The sequence below is a fragment of the Lepus europaeus genome, chromosome X, assembly GCF_033115175.1.
Source record: "Lepus europaeus isolate LE1 chromosome X, mLepTim1.pri, whole genome shotgun sequence".
NCBI lineage: Eukaryota > Metazoa > Chordata > Mammalia > Lagomorpha > Leporidae > Lepus > Lepus europaeus.
In genome coordinates, this window is record NC_084850.1 from 110812011 (window position 1) to 110833701 (window position 21691).

Here is a 21691-nt window from a genome sequence, read left to right on the forward strand (position 1 = left end):
TGACTAAGTGCATTGTAGTGAAGTTGGGGAGACAAGGCTGGGTTGAAGTATCAGAAGGAGGCAAATCAACAGGACTTAGGAATGGGTTGAGTGGGATGGGGTGTGGGCAAGAAAGGAGATACGGATGGATAGTGGGGTCAGCCACGGAGACACAGAGGAACAACTTGGTTTGCAGAGAAGAGGCCCTGGAATTTGTTCAGTGTGTGTGGAGTTGGGGATGCATTTGAACTACCAAAATAAGATATATGTATGTGTATGCATCACACACACACACACACACACACAAGGAGTTTCAGAATATTCTTGGGAAAAAAAAGAAATAAAAAGATAACCCGGCTGGCACCACGGCTCAATAGGCTAATCCTCCACCTAGCGGCGCCGGCACACCGGATTCTAGTCCTGGTCGGGGCGCCGGATTCTGTCCTGGTTGCCCCTCTTCCAGGCCAGCTCTCTGCTGTGGCCCAGGAGTGCAGTGGAGGATGGCCCAAGTGCTTGGGCCCTGCACCCCATGGGAGATCAGGAGAAGCACCTGGCTCCTGGCTTCGAATCAATGCGGTGCGCCGGCCGCAGCACACCGGCCGTGGCGGCCATTGGAGGGTGAACCAACGGCAAAAAGGAAGACCTTTCTCTCTGTCTCTCTCTCTCTCACTGTCTACTCTGCCTGTCAAAAAAAAAAAAAAGATAACCCAAAATTTCCATGCACTTTTTTTTTAAGCCCTCTCATATAGTAAGATCAGGAACACAGAGCAGAGCCTGAAGCTACAGATCTATGAGTTCTCAGTGTTTAGCTGGTAATTAAAGCCATAAGTGTGGATGACATCACCAAAGGAGAGATTATAGAAATTCTTGTGGATCCAATTCTTGATGGTTGCCTAGAGACTGATAGGCTGCCAAAAAGACTAAGAAGCATCCAGAAATGTTGGAGGTAGGATGATATGGAGCCCTGGAAGTTAAAAGTGTTTAGTGTTACTAGAAATGTGAAGTGGTTATTAGTGTTAAATGCTTCTGGGAGGTGTATACAGATGAGTACTAAAACATGTCTATTGGTGCCATGCAGATCATGACAGCAAGAATTATTTATTATTTCAGAGCAACAAAGTGGGAAGACACTTTTGCAGTGGAGTGCTGGAAGCAGAGTTTAGACTGCTTTTTTTTCGAAAGAGAAAGAGAGAGTTGAGGGAAAGCTATATAATATGACTACTATGGAATAACAGTCATTTGAGAATTAAAATGTACTAAAGGTTCAGTTTCACATGTAGATCATACACTCAAGAGCCAAAATCGCTGTGTTCTCCTCTTCAGAGAAGGAAGCACCAGGCACATGGGGGATGTTCTACCTCCTACATGTTTCTAGACGAGTAGAACTTGGACCCTCTTCACCAGAAAAAAGGAGAGAGAGGGAGAGGGAGAGGGCGATAGAGGAAAGCCTCAAGAAGCTGAAGAAAAAAGGAGAGCTGCAGGGGAAAGCTTCAAGAATCCTAAAGCCGGTAGGTCAGAATCTTTATTCAGCTGGGGTGTGTTCAGCTCTTATGGGTCTTTATGCAAATCTTGTAACCTTTCCACGCATCAACTTTTCTTTGGCTGTTTAGTAGGGTCAGAGAAATATTAATCCTTGGAAAGCATTAGGAACAAAACGTTCAACAGGACTTGACTAAATGAAACATTTGATTAGTTATCACTAACAGGATGATGCAACCCAGGAAAGACTATTAACTCATTGTTACTAAACTTGGCTTGTGTTTTGTACTTGGCTCCAGCTCTCAGAGCTCTGGCCAAACATCAGGATTTCTGCATGTGCTCTGGCCTCCCTGAGGACCTCACAAGGATCCAGAAACTCTCAGCATCCAAGAGAGATCTTTAGAAAAAGGAGGAGAAAGGGCATGGGTACTGCCTCAAAGGAGAGGCAGGCTATACTGAGTACACACTTGGAGGCAGTGAGGAGGGTGGGGTAAAACAAGAGATGCACTTTAGCTGTTCTTCTTAGAGCTGGAAGCCGTTCTCTAACCTCCCGGACTAATTTTCCAGTCTAAGCGCTGGCAGTGATGCTGACCATGGGTTGATTACAAGAAAGTAAATGAAAACTTTTCCCTCTCGTCCAACACATCCTTCTTTGACTTGTAACATGTGACAAAGCTGTGACCTCGAGCCAACGCTTTCTGGGTGAATCAGCATTCTGAAAGGCCGATGCTCTAGGATGTGCCAAAGCATCGCAGAAGCGGCATGGGTTGAGAAGGGAGAGGGGAGAGACAGTTCTCTGCTTGTGCTCTGGCCTCCTGAGGACCTCACAATGATCCAGCAACTCTCAGCACCCACGAGAGGTCTTTAGAAGCAGGAGGAGAAAGAGCATGGGCACTGCCTCAAAGGAGAGGCAGGCTATTCTGGGTACACACTTGGAACAGTGGCAATGGGGAGGGTGGGGTAAAACCATCCTCAAAGTTGGCAGCACAGGAATCGTGTTGGAAATAAAAATTGTGTGAAAGGGTCAGGACATCCTCAGCAGGACCCTGAGCAGAACCTTCCTGGGCCTAGGACTGGGCTTTTTCAGAAATCAATATCATAATTGTTGGCTGGAGATGTATAGATGATGTATACTATTTATGCAAAAGAGTTCTCTCCTCACTAGTTACACTGTGGTTTTTTTGTTTGTTTGTTTGTTTGTTTGTTTTTGACAGGCAGAGTTAGACAGTGAGAGAGAGAAACAGAGAGAAAGGTCTTCCTTCCGTTGGTTCACCCCCCAAATGGCCGCTACGACCAGTGCACAGCGCAGATCCGAAGCCAGGAGCCAGGAGCTTCCTCCTGGTCTCCCATGCAGGTGCAGGGCCCAAGCACTTGGGCCATCCTACACTGCACTCCCGGGCCACAGCAGAGAGCTGGCCTGCAAGAGGAGCAACCGGGACCGAATCCAGCGCCCCAACTGGGACTAGAACCCGGGGGCCGGCGCCGCAGGCGGAGGATTAGCCTAGTGAGCCGCGGCGCCGGCCACACCAGTTACACGTTTTAAAACACATAGCCTGGTGGAACAAATTGCTTCCTCATTACCACATTGCCGTATCCCTGCCTCAGAAGCTTTCTGTTTCTCTGCTCTACTACTAGGCAGTGACAGTAATGCCACAACCTACATTACAACCTAAGGGGAGGATGTCCCTGGTGGTCTAGTGGCTAGGATCCCCCTCTAAGGGGAGGGCTTTGAATTTGTGGGGATCATCCTCATAGGAAAAGGACTTAGCCACCAAAAATAGCTATGTTTCCTCACTCTGTCCCATCTTCTTTCCACCTTTAGTCCTGGGTAATGGTCCCTTGTTTATATGTCCTTAGGTCCTGTTTGGGGTGGAAAAAGTCCTTCCCCCTTAGCACTCAGGTATCTCCAATCAAGATCCAGACACTGCCGCTTTCTATGGCTTCTTTCACTCTCTCCTCTTCAAGTTGCCTGTCTTCTTTCCTCATTGCTTCCTTTTTCTCCAGTGTTCTCAAGGATCTCATCTATTGCAGTTACTTCCGCTTTTACCTCCATGCAAGCATTTCAAATACACATACCACCTCCTCATTCATCTCTCCTACTGAATTGCAAATAGTCTTACTTTTAACAACATTGTTGTTCCACTTGCGATGCTATCTTCACATGTTCAAAACCAAACTCATTTTCTTCCCACACTGGCTCCTCACCTGTTTGAGTCCAAGATCACCTGGAGAAGCAGAAGCAGAGAATACATGAGTACGTTGCACAAGGCCAACCTGGGTTTGTTCCAGGGAATTGCCTTTATGCAACTGTGGGAGCTGATGTAGCAGTCTGTGTATGGCTGTTGTCTCTGTCTTTTGCTAGAGCTTGATGCTCATGGGGCAGAGGAGGGGTGAGATGTTTAAAGTGAGGGAGATCAAAAACAGGCTGAAACCAACAAGCAAAAGCTAGAACTCCATGAAGAAGAATTGAAATCCACGTTCTTGTTGCCTCTGACCTTGGTGATGAAAACATCCAATAAAAGTGGGAGGCTCTGTTTAATGTTTGCTGTAGCTGTTGGTGCCAGAGGCGTCACATACCTCTAGTGTCTTTGTTTTTGCCTTCCATGTTGACTTTGGGCTTCCCTAATACTCCTCATCAGAGGGAGTCTGCATTTTGCGGCTCCCCTGGCTGAAATCCACCAGCATTGTATGAGAATCTGGTTGGTGCCATCATAAGATGTCAGGGAGGAAAAGCAGGCTACAAACTTATGATGAAATCCTACTCTTGTAATGGGTCTGCATCTTTGGGCTATGGCTTTCACAGGTGCTTCCTGGCTTTATTTTTCCTTTCTTCAGTGAGAGAGAAGGCTTCCTCAATGTGGAATAAGACTCTGGTGAAGTATTTCCCCTTGAAGAATACTCCTTTCAGATGGAGCAGTCTCTGAGCATATTTCAAATGATTAATCTTCCCCCTGTGCCACCAGAGCAGGAAGGCCCTTTCTTAGATCTTCGTCATGAAAGAAGCCTGGTAGAGAACGTGGAGGTAGAGGCCACAACAGCGTGGGGGGTCCTCATTATGACTTCAGCCCCCACAAGTCTCTGACTCTTATAGTAGATCATACTCAGCTCGCAGCAATTTTTCTAAATTACCATTTAAGTTCATGGTTCTAGCATGTCCTCTGTCCCAGGTAAGCAAGTCTCTGCCATGACTATCTGAACTTGCCTGTATTTCCACATGGAGACAGGTAGCAATTTACCCTGCAACTCGGTTCTCTGTTGGGTTCATGACAAGTCATGGGGTTTTCACTCTGCCCAGCTTTTTATTGCTGTAAAGATAAGAATGATGGCTTCCAAGCATGTGGTACCTGAAACTGAATCCCATTCATTTCTTTTTTTATCTCTGCATTCTTATATATATATATATATATTTGTATTTAAAAGTAAGATTTATTTAAGTCAGAGAGGCCTCCGACCAGAAACATGGGGCAATGGGACAATGACTGTTCTGGCTTCTTCAAGCTGAGTAGGGGCGGAGTAAGGAGCGTTAGTCAAGACAGAGTTCCAGTAGGAGGTGGCCTCTCAAGGGGGATCAGTGCCAGTCTGCAGAAACTGCTTCCATACAAGGTTTCACGTACGGCCATCTAGAATTTCACTGTTTCAAATCTGGAGAAAATGAATCGAACAAGCAGATCAAATACATAGCGTCTAAAACAAAGGACAGTCATTATTAGAGGACCTAAGAAAGGTGTAGTCCAAACCATGAGGAAGTTTTCCCATTGAGAGGAAGGGGACAGGAGGGGCCTGATAACAGGCCTGGCCTGGTATGAGGTCCAGATCTATCTATCTCTTCACATGGGGTGCTGGAAGAGACATCATAAGGGAGGTGTGACCCTCCTTAGGGAAGGCACCCTGCTGACTTCCATTTCCTAGGTGGCCTGGGAGAAGAGCTGCCCTGAATAGAAGGTAGGTGGCATCTCTACAAGGAAATTTACAGTTCTGTCTGCAATGTTACTGACCCTACTTGGCCATCCCCTCAACAGTGGCGGTTACTTTGGAAGCTGGGCTGAGTAAAGGGCTTTTTCAGCTCAGAGCCAATAGGGTCTCTGGTTCTGACCAGGGAGTCCTTTGACTCCAGCGCAGTTCCATTTCCATCGACCCAGCTCTTGGCTGGCAGAGCTGCCAGGGCTCTTCATAAACTGACTTCTGTGTTCAATCTGAAGCCCTGGCTTTCCACATGTCCTTAATGAGTTGTACTATGAGAATTAATGGTAAAACAGGTCTTCAAACAGTACTTTATACTTTGTGTGTCTGTGTGGGTGCAAACTGTTGAAACCTTTACTTAGTATAGAGTTGGTCTTCTGTATATAAAGATAATTAAAAATGAATCTTAATGAAGAATGGAATGGGAGAGGGAGTAGAAGGTGGGATGGGAGTGGGGGTGGGAGAGCAGGTATAGGGGGAAAGAACCACTATATCCCTAAGGCTGTACCTATGAAATTTATATTTATTAAATAAAAACTTTCTAAAAGTGAGCATTTAAAAAAGACAACCAATGCCATTTGGGGTGTCCTGGCCTGTTGGGGCTCCTTGATGGCAGACTGCTGTGTAAAGCCTTACATTGCTCCCGCTGCCTAGCTTGCTCCTTTTCCTACTGGTTTCTGAAAAAGTAGACCACGGAGGCAGCCTTTCATGTTGGCCAAGAGGGTGCTCAGTCCCATCCCTAATCTTTGGTGGGCTTTCTTATATTTTTTGATTCTTCATATGACTTCCTATTCCTACTTTATAAAAGTATTTTCCTTCTATCTTTTGCTGAAAAAAATCTTAAAAAAGATTTCCTATTTGAATAGTTTATTTTTTATAACAGAGGCTTGTTTTCCTATGAATATTTAGAGTAAAAATGTTCCCTTTTCCTTGTGCTGCAGATTTTTTTAACTGTTAGAGCTTGTGTTGTTTCACTCTGAGTATTTATCTTAGAAAGAGACAAAAAAGTCTTTAAGCCAAGGGATTATAATCAGATACTATTTTTGGATAGTTCTTTGCTTCTTTGATCTTGAACTTGAGCATTCTCACTTTAACCCTCTCAGAGCTCGATTTTTAATAGACAATCAAGAGGCCGGCGCTGCGGCTCAATAGGCTAATCCTCCGCCTGCGGCGCCGGCACACTGGGTTCTAGTCCTGGTCGGGGCGCCAGATTGTGCCCCGTTTGCCCCGGGCCAGCTCTCTGCTATAGCCCGGGAGTGCAGTGGAGGATGGCCCAAGTGCTTGGGCCCTGCACCCCATGGGAGACAAGGAGAAGCACCTGGCTCCTGGCTTCGGATCAGTGCGGTGCGCCGGCTGCGGCAGCCATTGGAGGGTGAACCATCGGCAAAGGAAGACCTTTCTCTCTCTCTCTCTCACTGTCCACTCTGCCTGTCCAAAAAAAAAAAAAATAGACAATCATGAGCAAAATTACCACCTCAACTTATACCACTCATCTGGCATTCATTTAGCATGACTCTGTTAGACTTGGGCCAAAATCACCTTATGCTTCCATTCTTGCATTCTCGCAAAGTCTGATGCAGTACGTAATTTATACAGGTGCAGTATGAGAAAGACTAAATCCACTGTAACTAGGCTACTCAAAGTGTGGTCCCTAGACTGATGCTGCTCACTGAACTGCTTGGTACTGGTGTGCAGTGAGCTCAGTACAGACATGGAACATAAGATATCAGAAACTGGTCCAGAAATTGTATAGGATAGCCTGATATCTGTGCAACCTAAGAATAAAAACCTGGGCCTTCATTTTGTATGTCTTGACTTTACAAAAGTGAGGATCCATGATGGATTGGAAATTTAAAAAATAGTCCCTTGCCACACATAGTTTGAGCTGCACTGCCCTAGAGTACATCTCTCCTCAGTGTCCCCTTGACTTTTACTTTACTAGTAATCACTTTCTCAAGGAATGGTGAGCCACTAACTGTCCCCTGAAGCTTCCATCCCTTTATTGCAAAAGAGAACTGATTTGAGAGGGTGGATTAATAAGATATGGGAAGATGAGAGGGACACGGAGGGGATTTTTTTTTAAATCCCTCTCTTGCAGTTGATGGCTTATCTTTGAAGGTTTCTTGTCAATTCACAATTCTTGACTACAGATATGTCTGGAACCTTTCTCTTGCCCTCTTGTCATGTCTCACACCAGAAATGTCTTTTTCTAGTTCATTAACAGCAACATCAGGCAGGAAAGGAATGAGATCAAAGCTGGTTTGACAGTTTGCAGAGTGACTTAACTACCTTATTGTGCACTTAGACGTTGTGAGATGAGCTGATAGCCTCTTCCATCCACTTTTCCTCTGCCTCCATCCTTTCTATCAGAGAGAGGCTTGGAATGATCATAATAAAAGTCCAGTTGAAATTTTTTTCTATGGTAGCCAAGAGAGCAACTCTAATAGCTGACATGGTGTTTCTTGTGATCGAGCCAGAATCAGGCGATTTGAGCGACCAGATGTTCCTTCTCAGCCCAGCAATAGCCTGTGTGTTGGTGTTTGGGAGGAAAGGAAAGCAGCTGCACAGGCTAACTTGGACCTGGAATGTGAGGTCTTTATTAACCTTCGTTCATGGTCCTAGAGCAGTGGTTTTCAGCTGGGGCAGGGGGAGGATTCCCGACCCTGGAGGACATCTGGCAATATCTAGAGACTTTTTTTGGTGGTCTCAACTGGGGAGTGAGGAATCGCTTCTGGTGCAAACAGGCCAATGATGCTGCTAAAAACCCTTCAATACTTAGAGCAGCCCCCTTCCCCAACAGCCAGCCCCAATAGTTGTCCAACTCTCATGTGGAATGTGGTATCTGGTGCAAGCAGGCCAATGATGCTGCTAAAAACCCTTCAATATTTAGAGCAGCCCCCTTCCCCAACAGCCAGCCCCAGTAGTTGTCCAACTCTCATGTGGAATTAGCCTACTTTAAAACTTGTACCGCTGAGCAAGGAGGAACAAAAATATGTATCTGGTCAGACCCTAAGTCACCTCCCTAAAGATTCTGATTTCACTGGTCTGGGGTAGAGGCTGGGCGTGGCATTTGCACGAAGCTCCCCTGGTGAACTAACTATGTGAGGACAGGATACAGAACTGTTTTCGAGAGAGTCTGGTCCAATGGCAGCCACAGAAGAGCCTAAGTCTATTTTCATTTGGATGACCATTGTTTTCGCCCTGAAGCGAAATGGTGAAATTCACAGGCGATGAACAGGAGTCCCCCAAAGCGCTGGAGAGGTTAAGAGGGCAGTTCAAGCCTGGGGCTAAAGCCCTGTCCTGTGTATTTTGGCGCCGGCAGTACCACACAACTAAATCCTAAGCCCCGTTGCGTCCAACACAGAGCGAACCCGGGGCAAGTTTCTAAGTGTCGGTTTCTTCTTGGTGGAGTGGGCATGGTGCTCGTAAACTTAGGGCATGAGAGTGAGGCTGAAACCAGCGAACTGGCCACAGTAATGCAGCAGCAGCGGGCATCTCTGGACCCCTTCGGTTGCCCCTCATCTTTCTGTGAGACTCGCCAGCATCGTGCTGGGGGCCTGCATCTGTGAGCCAGTGGAGGCACCCGTGTCTGTATTTAGGGTGTGGGAGGGTACGCAAATGTTGCAGAGCAAGATACTCCGGGGTATCTTTCGGTTTGCTAGGGTACGTCCCTAGCAAAGAAGAAACACCGGCACAAAAGGAGAGACTGGTGGGTGGGAGGCTCCTTGTTCCGCGGGAGGCGGAGAGAGGAGGGCAGGCCCCAGGCGGGAGGGAGGGAGGGAGGGAGACCAGAGAGAGAGAGAGAGAGAGAAGGCGAGAGGAGGAGTTTTTCCGCCCTGCCCTCGCCAGCCCTCAGCGCAGCCCCTGGGTCTCCTTGTCTCCTTGGCCTCCGCCCGCCCCTGGGAAGCGCCCGCCGGCTCGCCATGGGGAGCCCCGCACTCTGGCCCGCGCCCTTGCCGAGGCCGCCGCCGCCGCTGCTGCTGCTGTTGCTGCTGCTGCTGCGCGTCCCGCCGAGTCGCGGCTTCCCAGGTAGGAACCCTAAGTGCGGCTGCCTCTCTGGCTCGGACTCCTCGCTCTGGACCGAGGGAGGTGTGGGGGCGCCCTTTGTTTGCGCCGAACTCGACTTTCGCTGCCGGAGGGAAGGCGTGACGTGGAACAGGGCTCGCGTCTGGGCACGTGGAGGAGAGAGTGCACTGTCCCCTGGGCAGACGCGGGGCGTCCTCGTGGCGCCGGGAGCCCGAGCACTCTGCAGGATTCCAGGGTTCTAGTCGAATCCATGTTGGCCTAGGAAGCTAAGGAGAGAGAGGTTGGCCACGAGTTAGTTGCTTAACAAGCGGACTGTTGCCTCTCACACGGCCAGGACCCGCAGGGCTGGCAGCTTGTCTTGGAAGGAGCCCTTACCCCACTCCCGCTTGAAGTCCCAGGCCACCCCTGGAGGTGCAGGGCACGAGCCAAGGTAGAGCGACTCTTGTGGACAGCATGGGTGGGGCCTCCCCGGCATCCCCTAACCTCCTCTCCCCACACCGCCCCCGCTGAGGATTCCGAGAAAGGCTGAGCCTCTTGGGGGAGAGTTGCCAGCTGAGAGTGGTGACATGTGGCATGCACTTGGTTAGCCCCAGGGCAAGCGGGAGACGTGCAGCGCAAGGCTCTGCTGAGCGGAGCTGTGCAGCTGCTTATTGCCGGAAGGCATGCGCTATGGCACCTAAGGGGATCCTAGCGTTTACTGGGGGCCCTTCATGGTGTGGACAAAATCCGCTTTGAAGATGCCCTTTTAAAACTTCCAGCCAACTTCTTCACCCCCAATTCTTGTGTTGGGCAAGAGCTTCGGGGGAGCAGGGCAACGTGCCATGCCCCCGTGGCCTCGAAATGCAGAGAAAGTCCGTGGATGCGATTTAATTCAGTACTAATGGGGAAGTGGCTAACATGGACTGTAAGGCGTGCGAATATTTGGCTTTGCGCTCAACAACACTGTGGGCTGTTTAAACCTGGGGTCTGAAAAACCAGACTTCCGAGTTCTTGTAGGAAGGGCTGGTCTGTGTTTGGCAGAGGTAGGAGGATGGGGGAGGGGTGGAGGGGTGTGTGTGTGTGTGTGTGTGTGTGTGGGTGGGTGGGTGGATGGGTGGGTGGGTGGTGGAATTCCCAGATGGCGGGCTTAAAAGATGTAGGGATGCCTGCTGGAAATCCTCATCTGAATGAATGGATAGAGCAAGTGTGTAAACTAATAAACAGGAACAGTTGTGTTTTGAGCTGACTCTTGTGAGTTTTGAGCTGTCTGGTAGGAACTGACTCAGCACCGAGTGGAAAGGAGACTTTATCTTCAGTGCCAGGCGACTGGCATTCCCATGGTGTGCTACTGCCACCCCCTTTAGCAGGAGTCAGGTTCCAGTGAACCAGGAGGGTGAAAGGAAGTCTGGAAGCGGACAAGGTGCCGCTTTGGGGGAGCAAGGGCAGAAGCTCAGAGGCTGGAGGCAGCTTTGCGCACTGAGAGGCGCCCGAGTGGTGGGATCTCAGCTTCTAGTGGAGCCTTTCTCAGGCGGGGGGCTCCTTCTGCTCGTCTAGCTGGCCTCCCTCCCCTGCCCTGGCTCTCCGCTCCTACTCTTCTATGGTGTGGCTTGCCGCCAGGGCCCAGCCAGCCACACAGTCACGGGCTTCCCGCTGGCTCGCCTGACTCCTTGCCACCACTGATTCCCAAGCTGCCCTCTGGCTCTGTTTGGACCTCAGATGAGCCCAGGCTGAGAGGAGCGGTTTGAGAAGCTCTCCTTTTGAGCGTCACTTGGCACCTCTCAATGGAGAGTCTCAGGAAGCATGCCCTGCTGGGGCTGTCAAGTCCAGAGGCAGGGATTTCAGTCCAAGCTGGAGCTTTTGGATGGCTGTGGAGGGAGCCTCTAGGCCCATGGGTGTGAAGGCAGATCACATCAGCTGGGTTCACCCTAAGTGCCAGGTGGAAATCATGAAGTTAAGAGGCCTTGAAACTGCAAGAGCAGGGAAGGTACAAGGCCTGAATTGCAGTGGGTGCCGCTGGCATCCCATATCAGAGTGTGAGTTCAAATCCCAGCTACTCCGCTTCTGCTGCAGCTTCCTGCAATGCACCTGGGAAAGCAGCAGCAGATGGCCCAAGTGCTTGGGCCCCTGCCACCCACATGGGAGACCTGGTGGAGTGCCTGCCTTCAGCCTGGCCTAGCCCCAGCCATTGCAGCCATCTGGGGAGTGAATCAGCAGCTGAAAGATATCTCTCTCTCTCTTTCTCTCTTTCAAATAAATAAATCTTTTTAAGAGGCCTTGAATCTGGAACATCTAAAAGAATGAGATGGGGACCTGGGGCCTCATCAGCACCCCCATTTGCTATAAAAGCTCAGATAAACGTCTTTTATAGCAACTCTTGCTTTTATAGCGAATTTGTCAGCGTGAGAGTAAATCAATCCCATTCCCACTTTGCCACTCCTAGAAGGCCTCTGGAGTTCTTCCATCTTTTAATTCGATGCAGCTTTTCTGGCTCTCTAACTGATTCTTTGCAGTCTAGCAAAGATGTAATGTCTAAAAAGCCACATGAAGAGAATGGAAAGTTCATCATGAACTTGTCTATGATTGTGTTTGGATGTTTATAAGGCGATAGGAGTTTTGATTCTGTTCCTAAAAGAACTCATGAAACCTATTGACACCTGAGGATTTTTGAAGGTCCTCTTCACTTCCTTCTGCAGCAAGGCTGGAGATGGAGCATGCGTGTGGTGGCTGCTCAGAAAAGCTTCATGAATCTTTTTACACGTGGGGAAAACTGGTGCCGTAGTGGTTTCACCAGTCAGGGAAACCAAGCAAGGTCTCTGAAAGCCAGAGAAGATCTCGTCAGCCAAAGAAGTATTCTGGAATACCACATTTGGAGATAAGCATTAGGGCCTGAGCACCTGGCTCCGGATATGCAATTAAGGTCTCACCAGAAGCAGGCTAGAAATTTCTATTTGGATTGGAAACATGTAATCGAGTGACAAAAATCACTGAGCAATAGAAAAGGAGATATGCAGGGGAGAGCAGGACGTTTGTGTCTGGCATTGTCTTCATTAGTAACACTTCCTGTGCAAGGTCACTACTTCTCATTTCACAGGCTTGTGCGCTGCGTGGCACACCTGTGTTCCTACCCGGTCAGCCCTCACCCTGTAATTGCAGCTCAGCCCTTCTCTTCTGGATTACGACTATAACATTCTCACTTTGAGTCTCTCACTCTGGTTCATTCTACTTTCTCTGGTCTTTTAAGTATATTTATTTTGTACTTGTCTAATCACAGCACTCCCTTGCCCACAAACTTAGAACAACAGCCCCCTGTTCTCTCTTGAGTTAAGTAGAAAGTTCTCAGTTGTTTTCAGGGGGCTGCACAGTTTGCTTCCAGCTTAATTTTCCAGTTTGTCTTCCCCTGGTTTCCTAAAATCTAACCAAAATAGACTACCTGTCCTCATAGAACTTGGGTCACATTTTCCTTCTTCTTGGCAGGTGCTTCTTTCTGAACCTGGAATGCTTCCCCTCAGCCACTTCTCTGTCCAAATCCGGCCCCTCGTGGAGTGATGACCTCAGTTTGATGAAACCTTTCCTTATTCTTCACATGGGAAAGCCTTCTGCCTTCTTTGAATACTCACAGCTCTTCACTCTCTCATGTGGTGCTCACTGCACGTTGCATACATTGTAATAATTTATGCTCTCTTCTTGGACTCCGAGCCTTTGAAGGAAGAGGTCATGCTGTGTCTTACTCTTATTTGTATTTCCCACAGGGCCTAGCAGAGCACCTTGTGCCATGCAGGTATTTGTGTTGTTGACTTAACAATTCCCTGTAATGCCAATGATTGGACTGGAAAGGAGCTGAGAGAAACATGTGCACAGGTAAATAGGGCTTTGTGCCCCCATGAGTCTACATACGTGGAAATTGTGGCTTGCTGGCGACAGAGGTTGCTTTTATATCCACGAACATCCTCTGTTTAAGCAATAACCTCCTTTGTTGGGGGTTGTAAGATGAGAGCCTGACTGCAGCCACAAGCTGGAGTTTGCATTTATTATTTTTGTTGGCCACTTTGCTCTGGGCCCTTCCAAAGTAGTTGAATGGTTTCCTCAGTAAACGCAAATATGCATGCTACATCCATTCCCCTTTCAGAGAGCACAACTGAAATTGGTAATTGAAAGTGAAGAGAGAGTTTAAAAAGAAGGCTTACTTTTGCCAGGCGATAGCGTAGTATGAAACTTGTAGCTTCCAAGTAATGATTAATGCCCAGGTTAAAGATTCCCTTCCAAAATGGCAGTGTGAATAATTACCTCTCCAGGTTCCTGTTCATAGTGACTTTCTCTAGCCAGCACCTTGGTTCTTGATTGTGTGATTTTTTTGACTGCTAGCTTTTATGTGCTGTTCGATTTTTGGAGAAGGTGGTTATTTTATTATTTAAAATAGATTTTATTAATTTATTTGAGAGGCAGAATTGCAGACAGAGAGGAAGAGGCAGAGAGAAAGATCTTCCATCTGCTGGTTCACTCCCTAGATGGCCACAATGGCAGAGCTGTACCAATCCAAAGCCAGGAGCCTGGAGCTTCCTCCAGGTCTCCTACACAGGTGCAGGGACCCAAGCACTTGGGCCATCTTCCACTGCTTTCCTAGGCACATTAACCAGGATCTGGATCAGAAGAGGAATAGCAGGGACATGAATTGGCACCCATATGGGATGCCGGAGCCGCAGGCAGAGTCTTAGCCTACTACGCCACAGCCCTGCCCTGAGGATGGTCTTTTAAACCTGGTCTTTCTCTGGGAAAATTAGATTTAGTTCTGTCATTTCTAATGATTCCTGAGCTCTACCTAGAAACTTACTTTTTAAAATGGATGCTTTGGGGCCAGCGCTGTGGTGCAGCAGATTAATGCCCTGGCATGAAGCACTGGCATCCCATATGGGCGCTGGTTCTAGTCCCAGCTGCTCCTCTTCCGATCCAGCTCTCTGCTATGGCCTGGGAAAGCAATAGAAGATTGCCCAAGTCCTCAGGCCCCTGCATCCATCTGGAAGAAGCTCCTGACTCCTGGCTTTGGACTGGTGCAGCTCTGGCCGTTGCGGCCAATTGGGGAGTGAACCAGCGGATGGAAGACCTCTCTCTCTCTCTGCTTCTCCTCTCTCTGTGTAACTCTGACTTTCAAATAAATAAATAAATCTTTAAAAAATTAAATAAAATGGATGCTTAATGATAAGATAGTTTTAGAGAGTTTTTAAAAATTCACAGAAGATGCATATTATGAAAAATGCACAGATTTCAATTTTTGCACCTGAATCTTTTGATTAAATTTTTCCACAAACTTTCTTAAGTGCTCTTATATACTTGAAATACAAGGATGAAGAATGTATGTAATTATTTTTCAAAGATTTATTTATTTATTTGAAAGGAGATAGAAAGAGAGGGAAAGATGTCTTCCATTCACTGGTTTACTTTCCAGATAGCCATAATGGCTGGGGCTGGGCCAGGCTAAAGCCAGAAGCCTGGAATTCCATCCAGGTTTTCCACTTGGGTGTCAGGGGCCCAAGTACCTGTTGCTTTCCCAGTTACATTAGCAGAGATCTGGATCAGAAGTGGAGCAGGCGGGTTTGGAACTGGTGCTCTGATATGGGCTGTTGGTATCACAAGCAGCAGGTTCACCCACTACCACAGCTCCGGTCCCAGAAGGTATGTAATTCTTTCTCTCCAGGACTTTTCTGTCTTGTGGAGAAATAGACACAGAGGTATCTCAGTTGGTAAATATTATAATACAAATAGGTCAACCGACCGTGGGAGCACAGAGAGGAACCATGCAGGAACCGAGTGCCTGGATGTTGAACAATGATACTGAGAAGTGGTGATGCTGAGAGGGTGATGCTAAATGTCTAAGGAACGTGCAGGTAGAGGATCTGTGGGCTTCTGTAAGAACATTCTGAAGTTGGAAACAAAAGTCTAGGGGAGGGTCCTTTTTCTGGGCGAAGGCCTTACCCCAATTCAAAACACTTCTCATTCCATTATCTTCATGAGTTTGATGAAAAAGTGTGCACTTAATGGACACAAAAATCAACATACAGAGTAAGATGAAATTCACAGGGTGGGCAAACTGTGATTGAACCAGTAAGCAGCCTGCCTCTCCATTTATAGTCTGCTGACAATTTTCCAGTTCAGCTCATTTAAAAAGCAGCACCAAACAAGACAGCTGCCATCATAGATTGTCATTGCCTTCAGGCCTCGGCTGGCAACTTGTTGCACCCTCCACATAGCACCGTGTCTGGGACCTGGGGGAAGACCTTCAGTCACCATTTGTAGATGGACAGTTTGATTGAAATAATCGCAGCAGGGCATCAAGCCATTCTATTTCAAATATCCCTGTGAGATTTAATCATATTTTCCAAGATAATACTTCCCAAAGAAAAAGAAATGCAAGATAACAAAATGTCAGAGGAAATTTGCAGTTCTCAGAGCAAGAGATCCATTTGGACAGGCAACAAGTCAGGGCCTAGTTAATTGCTAAGGATCTTGGCTATCAAATCACCCCAGGACACTGTTCTAAGAGATTTAGAAACTATAAGGAGTTCTGGCAGCAGGATTTTCAGGTCAAGATTTAAGGAAAAAGTTTGTGCTAGAGAAGTCATTGGTAGCATTGCTAAGCTCCTAAGTGTTCCAGATGATAATTGATTGCACCTGGATGTTACGGGTGTATGGCACACTCTGGCCTCAGAAACCTCTGGAGCACTCATTCCCGAACTGAATGATTCACTCGCCCGTAATCCTTAGCTCATGCTGGATGCCTCTTTACGCATTGTTCTCCAAGGAGAAGATAAATGGATTTGGACAAAATGACTTGGATTATCCCAGAGATTTGGGGTTGTAAATTGCATAGACTGGGTTTAAAACTTTTTTATGAGTAATAGATAGATCCAAACAGAATTTAGGGCAGACTTTCTGCCTTAGCCTTTTTTTTTTTTTTTTTTTGACAGGCAGAGTGGGTAGTGAGAGAGAGAGAGACAAAGAGAAAGGTCTTCCTTTGCCGATGGTTCACCCTCCAATGCCGCCCCGGGCGGCGCACTGTGGCCAGCACACCGCGCTGATCCGAAGGCAGGAGCCAGGTTCTTCTCCTGTTCTCCCATGGGGTGCAGGGCCCAAGCACTTGGGCCATCCTTCACTGCACTCCCGGGCCATAGCAGAGAGCTGGCCTGGAAGAGGGGCAACCGGGACAGAATCTGACACCCCGACTGGGACTAGAACCCGGTGTGCCAGTGCCGCAAGGCGGAGGATTAGCCTAGTGATCCACGGCGCTGGCCCCTGCCTTAGCTTTGAAATATTACTGGGGCAGCTTGTGGTGCAGCGGGTTCGGCTTGCACGCCTGCATCCCATATTGCAGTGCCAGCTATTCTGTTTCTAATCCAGCTGACTGCTTAAGGATCTTGGGTGGCAGCAGATGATGGCCCAAGTACTTGGGTTCCTGCTACCCCTGGGGGTGACCCGGATGGAGTTCTGGGCTCTTGACTTCAGCCTGGCCCAGTCCTGACTGTTGCAGGTATTTAACAAGTGGATCAGTGGATGGAAGGTCTCTCTCCATCTTTCTGTCATTCTGCCTTTCAAGTAGATAGAAATAAACATTTTTTATAAAATGAAATATCATTGCAATATTTATTCTGTCCCGTTCTTACATTTTCCTGTAGTGTGATAGGTGTGACTTGTTTCTTCTTCAGCCACTGTCTGCAGTGTCCATCTAGTTGTACTTATTGAGTATCTCTTTAGTGTTAATTTCATCCCAGGATCCTCTAGCAGAAGACCCTGACCTGTCACTTATTGTGTGGGTGGCTGAGATGAATGGCCCTGCCAGTTGCAAAGATCCAAGAATGTTCCACACTACTGATTAAATTAGGGCCACACGATGAGAATTGAGCCAAGGTTTGGCAGGCCCATTGTGAAGTGGTGAGGAAGTGGTGGTGTGGCCACATCCCCCACCTACAGAAACTCTGCCCCAGAGTGGCTATTCTTTATAGGAACACCACCAGACAGTGACTCAGCGTTTGTCAGACCAAGGCTCTGATTCCTTTCAATACCCAATGTTGAAATTGTTTCCACTTAGATGTTAACTCAGCTTTCTAAAGGATAGGGTCTTATCATATCACCATTAGCTATTCATGGATCCAGTGCCCTCAGCCACATGAGTAGGTGGTGGGGTCTTACTCATTTTTATATCCTTGTGCCCTAGCAAAGGACTGGTGGGAGGCTCTCTGTGGGTCTGGGTAATGACATCTTCCATCTTCTGATTCATGCCCCAAATGGCCATAACAGCTGGAATTATGCCAGGCTGAAACCAGGAGCCAGGAGCTTCTTCCGGGTCTCCCACATGGGTGCAGGGACCCAAGCACTGGGCCATCTTCTGCTGCTTTTCCAGGCACATTAACAGGGAGCTGGATTGGAAGTGGAGCAACCGGATCTCCAACCAGTACCGTATAGGATGCTGGCACCACAGGCGGTGGCTTAACCCACTGTGCCACAAAGCCAGTGCTGCTATCCAGATTTTTGCAAGAGTGTCTCTCATCCAGTCCCCTGCATGGACTGTCTAATCATGGAACCATGGAACCTCAGACTAGGAGGACCCCTGAGATGGTAACTGCCTGCATTTCAGGGAGCAGCCTGTGAGGCTCAGTGAGTTTGAGGGGATTTATCTGGGGTCACACAGGAGTTAAAAGTAGAGCTGGAATTACAGCTCAGTCCTAGAGTCTGGAATTCCCTTCACTATATCACAGGCATGTATTGAATTCAGTGCTTGAGTGGCCACCACATGTCAGGCCCCATGCCAGGCCCCAGTGATAGGCAGGCGAGAATAAATAGCACCAGGGCATTCAGCAAGTCCTTGTGCAGGATTTTGCTCAGCGTTGCAGTCTGTGGTGACACTTGGCTGCCCTCTGCGAATCTCGTGTCTGGGGCTGCTTGCATGCTACTCAGGAGTCCTGAGAAGTTGCTGCCCCAAGGCCAGTTCTTGGTCACTTTGGAAGGTACTGGAGTCCCAAAGGCTTCCCTGTCTACATCACTTGCCTTGTACTCCTTACCTGATTTGTGATGACATTTTAAACAGATTTATTGAGATATAATTCATATACCATACAGCTCATGCATTTAAACTATAAAACTCAGTAGTGCTCATATTCAGGGTTGTAAATTTATCACCACAATCAATTTTAGAATAGTCTCTCATTACTCCTAAAAGAAATCCTATGTCCCTTAGCCATCACTCCCCAGTCCCCCTCTCTCCAGCCCTAGGCAACCTCTAGTTTTCTTTTTTTTTCTGTCTCTATAGATTTTCCTATTCTTGACATTCCATAGAAATAAAATACTTGTCTACATAAAGTACAATGTTTTCCTTTCGTGTGTGCCTTCTTTCCCATAAGCACAATGTTTTCAAGGTTCATCCATGTAGCATGCATCGCTACTTGATTATTTATTATAAGGTCAAGTACTATTCCATTGTGTGGGTATACAACATTTTATGTATCCCTCTGTCAATGGGCATTTGACTTGTTTGTATTTTAACGCTATTAGAGACAGTGCTGCAGTAAGCATTTGTATACACATTTGTGTGTGGTCGTATGTTTGTGTTTCTCCTGGGTAGATACATAGGAATGGAACTGTTGGGTCATATGGTAACTCTATGTTAAGCCATCAGCAGCAGTACCAGACTGTTTTCCAGAGTGACTGTGCCCTTTTACCTGCCCACCAGCAGAGTGCACTAATTCTAGCATCTCTGTATCCTTGCCGACCCAATTGTCTGTCTTTTTAATTAAGTGAAATCATTTTATCTCGGCTCATTAACAATTCTACGCAGGGGCTCAGTGACAAAGCCATGTCTGTTCTGCCAGCCATGGTAAGATACTAGCAAGGGTCAGCCAGTGGTGCCTGCTACCCTCTCACTGCTCACTGCACGACCACTATAAGTGCATAAATTGCCTTTCAGTGAATTAGGAAAAGGCACCCTGTCTGGTTACATATAGTTCCTTGGACCCAGGGCTTGGTCACAAGACAGACTTTGGGCTAATCAGGAAAAATCCCAGGACTCAAGACGTGGAGAGCGATGGGCAGGCTGGAGTTGAGGGCCCACTTGCTCTTTTGATGGGTGTGACAGTGGTGTAGCAATCTTGCCGGCCAACCATATATGCAGTCCTGGCTGGCAGTGGCTTAGCTCTAAGTGATAGAGAGCTCTGGGCCTCGTATTCTCTTATGATTATTTGAAAGGAGGACAAAACAGAAAGCTGTGCTTGCACGTCAGCAGCATCCTTACATCCCTAGGTTTCCTGGAACCAAGTCAGAAATGCAAACTTTGGAACTCATCCAAGACCAACTGAATCCACCTCTGCAGTTTAGCAAACGTGCTCAGGTGACTCTTAAATGCACTGAAATTTGAGAAGCACTTGTCCGAAGAATGAGTGCAACCCTTTGCCAAGTCAGGGTGGCTTACCTGTTTATAACTGCCACGTGGTAGCTCACTTTCCCTCTCCCTTTTCTTTCTCACTGAATCCTCTGAACTCCCTTTCCTAAGTCCCTGACATTCCTGAGATAAGCATGTGCAGCCTTTAGGTTTCTGCTCCCTTCTCTAACTGAAAAACAAACCCAACCCTTCGGGGGCCCTTAACTTCATCTCCTTTTAGGTCTTCCTGCCAGGAGTGCAGCCCTTGTAACGTGGGCCTTCGATGGCTAGTCCCTAAAGTTAAGGTGTACCTCATGGGGGCTGGCATTGTGGCACAACCTGCAATGCCAGTATCCCATATCAGACTGCTCGCTCAAGTCCCAGATGTTCCACCTCTGACCCAGCTCCCTGCTAATGCACCTGGGAAAGCAGTGGAAGATGGCCCAAGTCCTTGGTCTGAGGGAGACTGAGATGAAGTTCCAGGCTCCTGGCTTCCACCTGGCCCAGCCCTGGCCATTGTGGTCATTAAAGGATTGAACCAGTGGGTGGAAGAGCTCTCTGAATGTCTCTCCCTCTCTGTCACTCTGCCTTTCAAATACTTGTTTTTAAAACATGTACCTTGGGGCCGGTGCCATGGCTTAACAGGCTAATCCTCTGCCTTGCGGCGCCAGCACACCGGGTTCTAGTCCCGGTTGGGGCGCTGGATTCTATCCTGGTTGCCCCTCTTCCAGTCCAGCTCTCTGCTGTGGCCCGGGAGTGCAGTGGAGGATGGCCCAGGTGCTTGGGCCCTGCACCCGCATGGGAGACCAGGAGAAGCACCTGGCTCCTGGCTTCGGATCAGCACAATGCGCTGGCCGCAGCGGCCATTGGAGGGTGAACCAGCGGCAAAAAGGAAGACCTTTCTCTCTGTCTCTCTCTCTCACTATCCACTTTGCCTGTCAAAAAATAAATAAATAAATAAAAATAAATAAATAAAACATGTACCTTGGAAGAACTCCAGCTCCTTAAGGAAACCAGGCTAGTTTGATAAGGGCTGCACTGCCTCTCCCATAAGACCTTGTCCTGGGGCTGAGAATTCCTGGAATTGACCATTCCTGAAGACATGAGGGACTACATACCTTTGTACCAGAAATCAGTGCTACTGGACTTAGGGTTGGGAAGAACATCCCACCTTGGAGGGTAAGTGAGAGTAAAACCAGCAGGAAGGTCAGCAGAGCACACCCAGACCCCTACGTTAAGTCCTCCAGCCTACAAGTTGCGCAGGTCAGGAAGACTAAATTGTTAACAGCACTTAAAGGGGGCCTCTTACCTTTTCAGGGAGCTGGATGGGTAAGTGGTTCCCACTGATATGTGGACAAGCTGAAGATACCTGGGGAGCCTGATGAAATGAGATTTCCGGCCCCATCTCCGTGTGTTTTGATTTGGTAAATCTGGGGTAAGGACCAGGAATCTGGGTGGGGCAGGAGTTGCTCTGCACACTAAGTGCGAGCAGGCCAATTTGGCCCACTGCCTGTTTTAATATGATTGCTTGAGGTAAGGATGATTTTAAATACCTTAAATGGTTGAGAAAATTAAAAGGAAGAATATATATATATATATATATATATATATATAAAGATTTATTTATTTATTTGAAAGGTAGAGTTAGAGAGAGACTTTCCATATGCTGATTCACTCCCCAAATAGCTGCAATAACTGGGGTTGGGCTAGGCTGAAGCCAGGAACCAGGAGCTTCATCCAAGTCTCCCATGTGGGTGCAGGGGCCCAAGCACTTCGGCCATATTCTGCTGCTTTCCCACATGCATTAGCAGGGAGCTGGTTTGGAAGTGGAGCAGCCAGGACTCTAACTAGTACCCATACAGGATGTGT

The 21691-nt window shown here is 47.8% G+C and overlaps 1 protein-coding gene across 1 annotated transcript in view; it reads left to right on the forward strand.

The window, feature by feature from the left end:
• The first annotated feature begins 9228 nt into the window (after positions 1-9228).
• The window catches only part of SRPX (sushi repeat containing protein X-linked), a 93346-nt gene continuing 80883 nt past the window's right edge, over positions 9229-21691 (forward strand). The window contains exon 1 of the mRNA XM_062184072.1: positions 9229-9447. Coding sequence (XP_062040056.1) covers positions 9342-9447 — 106 coding nt within the window. The 5' untranslated portion in view covers positions 9229-9341. The remainder of the gene's footprint in view (positions 9448-21691) is intronic.